Source organism: Rattus norvegicus, chromosome X (genome assembly GCF_036323735.1).
Source record: "Rattus norvegicus strain BN/NHsdMcwi chromosome X, GRCr8, whole genome shotgun sequence".
Taxonomy (NCBI): Eukaryota; Metazoa; Chordata; class Mammalia; order Rodentia; family Muridae; genus Rattus; species Rattus norvegicus.
The window spans coordinates 51792328-51805483 of NC_086039.1; the positions used below are offsets into that span (position 1 = coordinate 51792328).

The window sequence follows — 13156 nt, forward strand, 5'->3', positions numbered from 1 at the left end:
TATGTTTCCATTCATGCTTTAGATACTATATGAATCCCAGCAGTCCTCTATTATGTTTCTGTTGAATGATTCTAAAACTCAGAAGTAGTTCAAGAAAGTATCATTTACTATTCATCATATTATAATTTTGGAACTTTGTATGTGACTTTGTTAAGCTTTGTACCACTCCAACTAATGTAGCATTTGATATCTGATACTAGAACACTACTGATAGTGTGTGTTATATAGTATACTATCAGATACTTCTTTCTAAAGGATTAGTTTTTATTTAGTTTCTGACTTACACGAATAATCATTGACATATTTAGTTTACTATTGCTTTACTCTTGGACATATTTCCAAATCCAAACACATACCAGATAGAACCATAATAACCAACTAAATTTGTGTCACTTGAAATAAACATCACCATCCTGACCTTATTGCTTATGAATTATTATATCAAATACTATGAAAATTCAATTATAGAAATAAAATATTTTGTTGTAGCTAAGAATAAAGAACCTGAGTTTACTACTCAAACTTACATACTTTTTATAGAAGTAGTGAAGAAAGAAGTCTGTTTTGTTAGTTCAAAAGCAAAGTACTATACCAGCAGGTGACAATTAAGGAAACAGAGTTAAATGTCAAAATATTTCTTTCTCAGGTGGTAACTTTAATTGTTCTTCCTACAATAGGCATGTAGAGAGAATTGTAAGAAAGTAGAAATATTTCAATAGTCTGACAATGACTAATCAGCTTCAAATTGTCGGGTCAATTGAATTTCTGTTCTTCCAGTTTTAGATGGTATATAGTGAAAAGCTGTTCTGATATTTGCAATGACTGAAAATTTTATAAATGTAATTTAACAGGGTATACTCTCATTGAGTAATTTATGAAAATGCTTAACTTTTTAAATTTTTATTAAGCTAGAAACTTATGGACACAATATTTCATTGAGATTATTTTCTCAAGAACAGTATTTCTTCATTGAAGAACTTTTCCAATATAAGATATGTTATGAAACATAGATTAGAGGAAGGATTGAAAGAGCTCAAGGGGCTTGCAACCCCATAAGAACAACAATGCTAACCAACCAGAGCTCCCAGGAACTAAACTACTACCCAAAGACTACACATGGACTGACCCAGAGCTCCAACTGCATATGTAGCAGAGAATAGCCTTGTTGGGGCACTAGTGGAAGGGGAAGCCTTTGGGCCTGCCAACGTTGGACCCCCAGTGCAGGGGAATGTCGGGTGGATGGTAAGGGAGGTGGATGGGGGGGACATCCATATGGGGGAGGGGCTGGGGATGCAGGCTTTTGGACAGGAAACTGGGAAAGGGAATACCATTTGAAATATAAGTAAAGAAATATATCTAAAAAAAGAAACATGGAATATCCATTTGAATGAGATTTTCCATTTAACTAATATTTTTGTGATTGTTGCTGTTCATTATTTGTTCTATAAATATCTGAAATTAAGATGATAACAAACTTTATTCTGATCTCTCCGCTAGAAGACCACTTAGTATTGTAAAACTACCACTGGTCACCTCTTCATAGAGTGCTTCTTTCTTAGAAGTTGTTATAATCAAATAAATTGTCAGTTAAGGATGGGGCCACATTTGTTCTTCCTTTTCTTCTACAATTTTATTTGGCTTGGTATTGTGCAGGTCCTGGGCTAGTAAACTCAGCAGCTGTGAGTTTATCTGTGCAATCAATAGCCATCTCAAGTACAGAAGGTAGTCTGTTAATGTTCTGCCCTAAATAGGATGCCTTTGTCATCCATCTTACTAAAGCTCAAAAGATGTCATAGAAGAGGAAGCAGAAAGAATATATAATTGTTTTTTGTGAACATTTATTTTTATCTCTATCTCCAACTTTCATGATGTACCCTCCAACAATGTTAACTAAATTAATATATTTTTCATATTTTAATATAGTACCATTACTAGATATCATTATTTAAAAATTAAATACATGATATTTTGATTGTGCTTGTATATTAATGATTATCAGAATGGAATTTTGGCTACTAGTGAAAATAACTAAATAGTTTTTAAAGCAGAGTCCTTTATAAAGACAGCAATATAGCTGAAAGGACAGGGATCTTGCCACTGGGCCAAACGAACTCAATTCAATCTCTATTACCCACATAGTTTAAAGTAAGGACCAACTCTCTCAATTTGTTGTCTGACTTTCAAATATGCACTTACAACACACATGTGTACACACACACACACACACACACACACACACACACACACACCAGAGAGAGAGAGAGAGAGAGAGAGAGAGAGAGAGAGAGAGAGAGAGAGAACACGCACATACATGCACACAAATGTAGAATCTGTTTTCCTCCCCAAATGGAGAAACTTTTAAGTGTATTGATTTCCATCCTGTCTTTCTGTTATTAAGCACTATACATTTTGAGCTACTGTTTTCTATGTGTTGTAGCAGTATGGTGGTGATACTTTTTTCTTGCTGCATCATAAGCGTATTGAGAATAGTTTTGTGTTTAAAAGAAGAAATAAGTAAAAGCCATTGCTTTGTTTTAATCAGTGTTATTTAGGAAACTGAGTCATTTTATCGGTGCAAATTATTTTCACAACTATATTTTATAGTCCTCTAATGGTAAACATTGTTATTAATGGAGAGAAGCAAATGATAGCATCAGTGCACAAAATACTAAAAATAGATTAATTATAGCATAGTCTTCTGAAAGCAATTTTTTTCAGAATGCAAAGGAATTTAAAATCAGAGCACCTGCACATATAATCATTTTTCATTTTGTTGTGCATTGTCATTTAGTGACTTGAAAAAGGAAAATACTCATATCTTGAAAGTGGCACCAAATATAAAAGGTTAAAATCGAAAACAATTGAATTCCTTAATGATTTAGTTAATGCCCTGATGTTGTCTACATGCTGCCAACTTTATTATTTAGAATTCATTCCATTTTAGCAAAGATTTAGACATTTGGAAATTTCAAATGATAGGCCAATTCTTTCTTTAGTGGTTGTTTTTGGCATTTATATCAATGTGAATTGATATTTTTGCAACCACCAATTTTAATTTAGCTACAATATATGTCCTTACAGTTTTACATTAAGGTTATCTGACCATACAGTTTTCCTAGTTTATCCATGCCTCTTCTCTTTTGAATACTGGACTCATTATTTGCCTTGTTTGTTTGTTTGTTTGTTTGTTGTTTTTTTCCTTTGATTAACTCTTTGGAAAATTCTACCAATTTGTTCTGATGATGGTGTCTGAATGATATCCCCCAATTTAATTAAATAAATAAATCATTTCTTAAAAAGAAGGCTGTGCCATCATGCACATTTATACATACGTTATCTTTAAAATCTTGGTTCTTTAAATGTGATAGATATTAAAATATATTATTTTAATGTCTTCATTTCCATGAGAAGAAATTTAGTCTTTGATTTGGATGGTCTAGACATTTCTGTAGATTTCCCAGATGTATTTCAAGGTTATATTTGGCAGCTGACTAATCATACATTCCAGAATTTGACTGCCCAAGACAGGAATAGTATTTTGGTTTTGAGTCTTTGAAGGCATCATTTTTATACCAATGTCATTGACTTTTCAAGGGTGTGAGGATGATGAAGATTAAATTTATGTAATTTTTGTTACATCTCATTTGATCTTTGCAGATTCATTCATTGCAATGTAAAATATAATTACCTAACTATAAGATTGTGAGTACTAAATAGTAAGCATATATGAGATAAGATAAAGTAGATAGTTATTTTCATCTAACAATATATCACTTCATTCATAGAAATATTATTGGATGGATAATCTTCATCTCTACAATTGTAGAGAACCAAAAATAAATTAGAAATTATATTGTTTAATGTACTATGATACTGGTATAAATATACTATTAAGTATTCTATAAAGCCTATATTTGAATATCTCTATAATATCCTACTCAACAATATATTCAGTCTTGAAATAATCTGGGAAGTTCTGCTTACTTTTATATGAACAAATAGTAAATAGTTTTGTTTGTTAAGAAATATTTTAAATTTTTATCAAATTTATATGAAGTTTGATTTAAATTTCTGAACATTTCCTGTGTTTTTTTTCTCACACTATGATTAGATGAAGATGGCATTTTACTTCATAGATAAGGGAATTGAAGCAAAAGATTTTTCATACACACAGACACACACACACACGCACACACACACACACACACACACACATGCATTTAAGAGCTGTGTTTTTAAGAAGTCTAGATCTAAATTCAGAATTTCTCATTTAAATGAACTCTGCTCATATCTAACAAATTCTCAGTAATTAATTTCCAAGTACAAATGAATGTCACCAATTCAATTACACCAAATAATTAAGTTATCCCTAGACATCAGAAACAAAAGCACAATGCTTACTTTATTACTTACTCTCATAAGAAAAAAATGATATTGCTCAACCAGTCCTTGAAATCAGGATATTTCAGAGCCAGACAAGTAGCTCTGGGTAGAGTGCTTGCCTATTAAGGAGGTTATTTCCAAGTTTTGAGGGGAAGGAACAGGTCAGAGGATATGACAATATTCACAATTGGGTGAGGCTCAATTCAGCTTTTAAACCTGATTACTCAGGCACTAATTCTGTTCTTAATGAATTTCCATTATAAATTTAAGGTTTATTGGAGCAAATTGACTCGAGCCTAGGAAAATTTCAGAAGGGAGTGATTACCATTGCTTTTGAAACATGATAACAATCCCAGAGACAGGAAGTTTCTCTTTATTAGTTGATACTTGCTATAGTACCTACAGAACCATCAATGACCACCTATCTTCCTTTGCATTCTCCTTCATTTTATCCTAAATTTATTAGTCCTTTTAAAAAGGGAGTTGAAAATTGAATGATATCACTTTTTGTCATTTTTAAAGAATGTTTATCAATATCCCTTTCACTTCATTGCCCCCTTACTATTTTCAGTCAGTAACACTGACACTGCCTGTTTACATTGAAGATAATGCCTCCCTCCTGTTTCTCCCATTTCTATCCATAAATCCATTCTTCACATACTAGTTTTACTTTTGAAAAGTTTTTATAGTATTACAGTCTTATTCAAAAGTAACCATTGCTTTGTATGTTGGATGAAGAACAACTCTTTTGTTTACTGTAAGTTTTCCCTTCATTGTGTAGTCTTTTCTGCTCTCCTGAAGATTTTCAATGTGTGTCAGTTCTTCCAATTATGTTCTATTTTCTTGAATCTGAACCAGAAAGCCATTGCCTGGACCTAGATCTTGAAGTATTACTTGTAATTTCTTCTATTTGATTGTACATTAGACATATTGATTCATTTGAGCAGATTTGTTTACATGTTTTATATGTTTTCCTTTTCATGTATATATTCCGTGTTCCTCTGTGTCTGTGTGTGTCTGTGTGTGTCTGTGTGTGTGTGTGTGTGTGTGTGTGTGTGTGTGTGAAAGCATTTTTGTGGGAGGGGGCAGCAGTGTTCATATGAGCCTATTCATTCAGAGACCCAAATTTCTTGACCATGATTATTTTTAATTACTCTTCTGTGTTACTCATTATGGCTAGGTCTCTCCATCAAATTCAGAGACCAAGCATGTGGTTAGTCTTGCTACCAAATTTCCCTGGATATACTCTATTATGCCTTCGTGAGTCTGTACTTAGAGATGAACTACCACAACTACCAGACATTTTATGTGGTTTCTGGATTCAAGGGATCAAAACTCTTGTCTTCATGCTTGACTAGAAGTGCTTCAAACAATGAACTTTGATATTTTCACAATGCTTTCACAATTCATACTATATATATTGCATTTCTTTTATCCCTCTGTTTTTTTCTTTTATTCTATTTCTACAGCTCAAACCTGTATAATACCCCCCCAAAAGCCTCATACTTTGAAGTTTTTTTCAAGTTTGGCCCACTATGTTTAATTGGGATTCTTTTTATGGACACAAGTTGGGCTTACTTGATGTATCGTAGGTGACTTATTAGGGGCTACATCATTGAAGTGAATGACATGATTTTTTTTCCACCACGCATTAACTGCTAATAGTCCCTCAGTAAGAAGTGTAGCCTCATTTTTCCTTCATCCATGCATGAAAGAATGGCGACTAAATCAATCTTCTGAGGTTCGTCTGCTAATGGAAGCTGCAGTTAGTTTATGAGTGGAATGGTTATGCCATGTCTGTAAGATACAACATTGATTCTCAAACTTTGGCCCTTAACTCTGTGCTGCATGTTCTGCAATGTGCCTTGAGATTTGCAGGGGGTAATATAAATATCCTACTTAGGGCCAAATGTGAGAGATAGGCATTTAGTTTCTTTTTTACATATTTATATATAATTTTCTCATCGATTTGTTAATTAAGCATTGGAAACTTTGTACATAATTAAAGGACTATGTATATGAAGGCTGATTTCCAAGTATTCTATTATTCATTTCTATGTCTGATTCCTTTATAGGACATATAGTGTGTGCTACTAAACCTCTGAAATACCTTTTATTGCCCAGCATTGCCATGTTTCCAAACATCACTTTTAAAACTGTAGAAATGACAGAGACTGCTTTCTGCCTAGACAGTAATCTAAGATTCATATTATGTTTTAGAATGAGTTGCATAAGTGCAATTGCTATAAAAGGATTGGGTCAAATCTAATCTTAGATATGCATTAAACACAAAGTCCATACTGAACTTAAAATGTTTAGTTTGTTAATGCTCTTTAGTCTAAAAAGAGATTGAATAATCTACCCTTTTATCCTACTATTCCTATATCTCTAAGGCATTTGAGGTTGGAAAAGGAAACCGAAAATTAGTACAATAGTTTCAAGAGCAGGAAAAAGATTCAGAGACATACCCTTCCCACTGGTATGAGTCCCAGAAAAATCACCAAGCTAACTGCATATATATATATATATATATATATATATATATATATATATATATATATATAGAGAGAGAGAGAGAGAGAGAGAGAGAGAGAGAAAGGAAGCTTCTCTGATTCTGAATGGACAAGACGATAATCCATGAGTATCATTAGGAATCATTTCACTGATTTTTTTTTTTTGCCAGTCGTGTTTGGTTCTATCCTAGGTGTCTGGGCAAACCAGTCTCTAGTTCCTGGCTATTGAGGCAATGCAGGGCCTAGGCTTCATCTCATGGAATGAGCCTTAACTTAAACCACACATTGGATGACAACTCTCATATGTTTTACACCAGCATTGCCCCAGCACATTTTATAGGCAGTATAAATTGTACGTTAAAGGTTTTGTGGTTGGGTTGGTGTCCAGGTCTCTCTTTCCATAGCTTACAGAGTGCTTTCCTATGCTAAAAAGACTGGAACACAAGGCTAAAGGCTCTTGCAGGCACCAGCTTGATGTCTTTATATTCAGTAAGTTTCATGGATGCTGTCTGACAATGAGCCTATTTTAGCATCAGCCTAGAATCCATAAGGATGACCCAGGTTAGGAATCCTAGTACTGGAGGATATGGAATCTGAATCATCCATCTTATGTAGCCAGACAAGGCTTCTAGTGGGGGACTGTGTTTCATTCTGTAAAATTGATGGCTGAGGGGTCCCATGGAGATTCCTAAATAGCCAAGGCTGATGTTATTTTCATTTTTATTTGGAATATACATGGTTCATTTTAAGACAGGGACGTTTCATTCTGTATATAAATTTATAAGAGTAAAAGTGATGAGGAGGTTTAAAGCATTGAACATTTCCTACAATTATTTAATTATAAATGCAAAATTTTAATTAACATACCAATATAACTTTCCATACGATGGAAATGTAATTAAAAATAGTTTATTATCTAATGAAAACTACTCACTTAGATTAGCTAGTTTAGGCAATTTCACTTAGGAAATAAAGTATTATAGAATGAAGTTTTTATGTGAACAAGAAAAAGAAATTAACTTTAGTGCTCATCTCATTGGTTTGCCAAGTTGCAAGGACATTTTAGGCCTGATTATCATGTTCTAATTAGTCTCTAGAGGATGTTCATGGACAAACAAGTACTCATTAATCTGTCTTCTTCCTGTAACATTGATTTGTTCATTACCCTTTCAGAGTCTCAAATATAGAAACCAGTAATTGATGTGTGCTGTTAATGTGCTTACAGATGTTGCTACCACTTATCCAGATAAGAAGTCCATCTTAATGTACATCACATCACTCTTTCAAGTTTTGCCTCAACAAGTGAGCATTGAAGCCATTCGGGAAGTGGAAATGTTACCCAGGCCATCAAAAGTGACTAGAGAAGAACATTTTCAATTACATCACCAGATGCATTATTCTCAACAGGTAAGGTGGGACCACTAATATGAGAGAGGTTACTAATTTTATGTTAATTGTTAGGTATCACTTTCACACACATGTATATAATGTATATACTTTTATGTATGTAGAAGTATTCCTATATGCATAGCATTTCATACGTGGAAGAAGACTATATAAACCTCGTAAATCTCATGTGATACATACAGTATTATTTTCATACAACATTATTACATATATATCTGTCAGTATGTATGGTATTAAACCAATTTATAGTACATACCATATTGTGTTTGTATTGTATAAAGTGATATAAAATTAAAGAAAATTTCACATATGCATTAAACAGATTTGCTGTCAATCATGGTAAAGTGCAGAAAGTCAATACAAGATAAAGGGAAGCTTTTTATTTAAAACTGCATTTTAAATATGTAGTAGTGATTTTATGAATTAATTGTTTTGATTATTAGAGGAAAGATTTTAAATAACACATTTTAAAACCTGTTTATTATCTATTAAATTAAAAATATATATGTGTATATGCTAAAACTGTTTCATTGTTGTGATAAGTACAAAGGAATTCTACTAATTAGTTTTTTATCATTCTCAAAAGTAGGTATCCTGGGCATCTTATTTTCTTAAAGAAAATCAATGTTGAGAAAGCCTTTAGCAACATTTTGCTGAAGGAATGTAAAGTTCTTGGACCTAATTTTTCAGTCTCCTAAGCTAGTTCTATTTTTATGCTCATGAAAGCTTCAGTCCATACCAAGTTATCGACCTGATGAATTCTGGCTTTATTTACTTTGGTTTCAGAGGAAATTGCTTTTGGGTGCCCATTTTTGCCAAATCTTAAAATCTTGTATAGACCTGCTAGAGTTATGTCCCTGTGGAAACTGAGTGCTAAATCCTACCCTTGTTATCTTCTCACTGTTTTTTTCCTTTTTTGAAAGACAAAAACCGTTAATTTCTCCCATTAAAATATATTAGATTTTACTGTCATTGGTTTGCTTAATGTTAAATGTTTCAAACATTTAAATTTAATGTTCTGTTTTCTAGTGAGTTTGACAGAAGTCCTTCCCAATTATTAACCGCATTGTTCTTCTTCTCTCGCCTTTTCTTCTCCAACCTACTTCCAGATCACAGTCAGTCTAGCACAGGGCTATGAGCAAACTTCTTCATCTCCTAAGCCTCGATTCAAGAGCTATGCCTTCACACAGGCTGCTTATGTTGCCACCTCTGATTCCTCACAGAGCCCCTATCCTTCACAGGTCTGTCAATATTTACTCTCTCTCTTCCTTACAAATCAGGGAAACTCTTCCCAGAATATTTAATCATTCTTTTACTTGTTCGAAATCTTCAGTATACTTTTACTCCCCCAGATATGTTTTTTGTCACCTTAATATTAGATTATCTCCCATATTATTGTTGTCATGAGGCCTACCTAGGTTTAATAAATATTGATTGTTTGTTAAGATGTTGTTCTAATAATAGTAACCTTATATTCATTATATAATTAAGGTTATGACTCCCTATTACAAAATCTACCAAAGTTTATAAAGAAGGAAAATCTCACTTAAAACTTATGTATAGAACCCTAAAATCTCTGTATATATAAATAATAAGTACTAATGATACTCATTTTATTTTTTGGGGGAATTTTTAGATACCTAGTTACCTTATGTGTAAATTATATACTCATTCCATAAAAATATTCTACTTAAGAAAGCATAACAACAATCTGCTTCTGATCTTATATAATTAATATATATTATATAATATATTATACAGTATATATAATTTTTGTAGTATGTGCAAGAAAAAGGCTCATGCAGACAACTCAGATTTCGTACAACCCCTTAACATTTTCTATAAGAGGGAACTTTCTAATGGAGCTTTCTACCTTTTGGCATAGGAAACCTAAAAATATATGAAAAATAACCCATATGTGAGTATGAAAATGAAGTATACTAGAATTTCTAAATTTTCCTGCATTACGTTCAAGAAGAAAGCTTTATTTGGCTTAGATGAACAGTTTGAAACATCTTAGAAAGTGACGTTTTTCAGATCAACACTGTGAATGGTAAACTAGCATTATATGCTTGAAAAGTACACATTTTGGGAGACTCATTAACTTATTTTTTCATGTTGGTGCATTTAATTATTGATCTATATATCAGCCAATTGACAGATGAGGTTCAATGTTCTATACCCTGAAAGGTTTCACTCAAAGGAAATATCTGTTTGGGACAGAGTTATGAATTCTCAGCTAGGATAGTTTTCTTACAATGGTGAGTAAAGATGTCTAAATAAGAAGGTGTGTTTCACATTCTTCTTTAATATATTCTCCATTCTAGGTTTTGCAAATACTTGTTCTGTAATTTCAAACAAGAGTCTTCAACAGTCTCTTCTTTATCAGTAAATATAAATTTGATCATTTCTATTACTAAGGGCTTATATTAATGGCTTTGGCATGAGAAGTACTACTTTTACTGCAAATTTAAGTTCCAATGCCCCCCCTTCTCTCTACACATTAAACCACTTAACTCTGTTTTATCTCTTTCCCATGGAAATGACTAAGATTTAAGGGATATACCCAGCATTCTGAAACAAGGAAACATAAGCCAAGACAACGATAGAAGACTTTTCTCCCTTATCACTTCCCTGAGCTACAATTTCTAGGTTTACTTTTTTTAAAATTTATTTAATACTTAATAATAATTCTTTGGTTTCCGGGCAAACATCCCCCTCCCCCCTCCCCATCCTTATGGGTGTTCCCCTCCCAACCCTCCCCCCATTGCCGCCCTCCCCCCACCAGTCTAGTTCACTGGGGGTTCAGTCTTAGCAGGACCCAGGGCTTCCCCTTCCACTGGTGCTCTTACTAGGATATTCATTGCTACCTATGGGGTCAGAGTCCAGGGTCAGTCCATGTATAGTCTTTAGGTAGTGGCTTAGTCCCTGGAAGCTCTGGTTGCTTGGCATTGTTGTACATATGGGGTCTCGAGCCCCTTCAAGCTCTTCCAGTTCTTTCTCTGATTCCTTCAACGGGGGTCCTATTCTCAGTTCAGTGGTTTGCTGCTGGCATTCGCCTCGGTATTTGCTGTATTCTGGCTGTGTCTCTCAGGAGCGATCTACATCCGGCTCCTGTCGGTCTGCACTTCTTTGCTTCATCCATCTTGTCTAATTGGATGGCTGTATATGTATGGGCCACATGTGGGGCAGGCTCTGAATGGGTGTTCCTTCAGTCTCTGTTTTAATCTTTGCCTCTCTCTTCCCTGCCAAGGGTATTCCTGTTCCCCTTTTAGAGAAGGAGTGAAGCATTCATATTTTGATCATCCGTCTTGAGTTTCCTTTGTTCTAGGCATCTAGGGTAATTCAAGCATTTGGGCTAATAACCACTTATCAGTGAGTGCATACCATGTATGTCTTTCTGTGATTGGGTTAGCTCACTCAGGATGATATTTTCCAGTTCCAACCATTTGCCTACGAATTTTATAAAGCCGTTGTTTTTGATAGGTGAGTAATATTCCATTGTGTAGATGTACCACATTTTCTGTATCCATTCCTCTGTTGAAGGGCATCTGGGTTCTTTCAAGCTTCTGGCTATTACAAATAAGGCTGCAATGAACATAGTGGAGCACGTGTCTTTTTTATATGTTGGGGCATCTTTTGGGTATATGCCCAAGAGAGGTATAGCTGGATCCTCAGGCAGTTCAATGTCCAATTTTCTGAGGAACCTCCAGACTGATTTCCAGAATGGTTGTACCACTTTGCAATCCCACCAACAATGGAGGAGTGTTCCTCTTTTTCTGCATCCTCGCCAGCATCTGCTGTCACCTGAGTTTTTGATCTTAGTCATTCTCACTGGTGTGAGGTGAAATATCAGGGTTGTTTTGATTTGCATTTCCCTTATGACTAAAGATGTTGAACATTTCTTTAGGTGTTTCTCAGCCATTCGGCATTCCTCAGCTGTGAATTCTTTGTTTAGCTCTGAACCCCATTTTTTAATAGGGTTATTTGTCTCCCTGCGGTCTACCTTCTTGAGTTCTTTCTATATTTTGGATATAAGGCCTCTATCTGTTGTAGGATTGGTAAAGATCTTTTCCCAATCTGTTGGTTGCCGTTTTGTCCTAACCACAGTGTCCTTTGCCTTACAGAAGCTTTGCAGTTTTATGAGATCCCATTTATCGATTCTTGATCTTAGAGCATAAGCCATTGGTGTTTTGTTCAGGAAATTTTTTCCAGTGCCCATGTGTTCCAGATGCTTCCCTACTTTTTCTTCTATTAGTTTGAGTGTATCAGGTTTGATGTGGAGGTCCTTGATCCACTTGGACTTAAGCTTTGTACAGGGTGGTAAGCATGGATCAATCTGCATTCTTCTACATGTTGAACTCCAGTTGAACCAGCACCATTTGCTGATAATGCTATCTTTTTTCCATTGGATGGTTTTGGCTCCTTTGTCAAAAATCAAGTGACCATAGGTGTGTGGGTTCCTTTCTGGGTCTTCAATTCTGTTCCATTGGTCTATCTGTCTGTCTCTGTACCAATACCATGCAGTTTTTATCACTATTGCTCTGTAATACTGCTTGAGTTCAGGGATAGTGATTCCCCCTGAAGTCCTTTTATTGTTGAGGATAGTTTTAGCTATCCTGGGTTTTTGTTATTCCAGATGAAGTTAAAAATTGTTCTGTCTAACTCTTTGAAGAATTGGATTGGTATCTTGATAGGGATTGCATTGAATCTGTAGATTGCTTTTGGTAAAATGGCCATTTTTACTATATTAATCCTGCCAATCCATGAGCATGGGAGATCTTTCCATCTTCTGAGGTCTTCTTCAATTTCTTTCTTCAGTGTCTTGAAGTTCTTATTGTACAGATCTTTTA

The 13156-nt window shown here is 34.4% G+C and overlaps 1 protein-coding gene across 11 annotated transcripts in view; it reads left to right on the plus strand.

Moving 5' to 3' along the window:
- The window catches only part of Dmd (dystrophin), a 2367748-nt gene that overhangs the window by 722230 nt on the left and 1632362 nt on the right, over positions 1–13156 (plus strand). For 9 of the 11 annotated variants that reach the window (XM_063279795.1, XM_063279800.1, XM_063279801.1 and 6 more), the window contains 2 exons: positions 8122–8303; positions 9413–9544. In XM_063279795.1, the coding sequence (XP_063135865.1) occupies positions 8122–8303; positions 9413–9544 (314 nt within the window). The remainder of the gene's footprint in view (positions 1–8121; positions 8304–9412; positions 9545–13156) is intronic. The other 2 variants (XM_063279798.1, XM_063279797.1) reach the window with 1 other exon arrangement.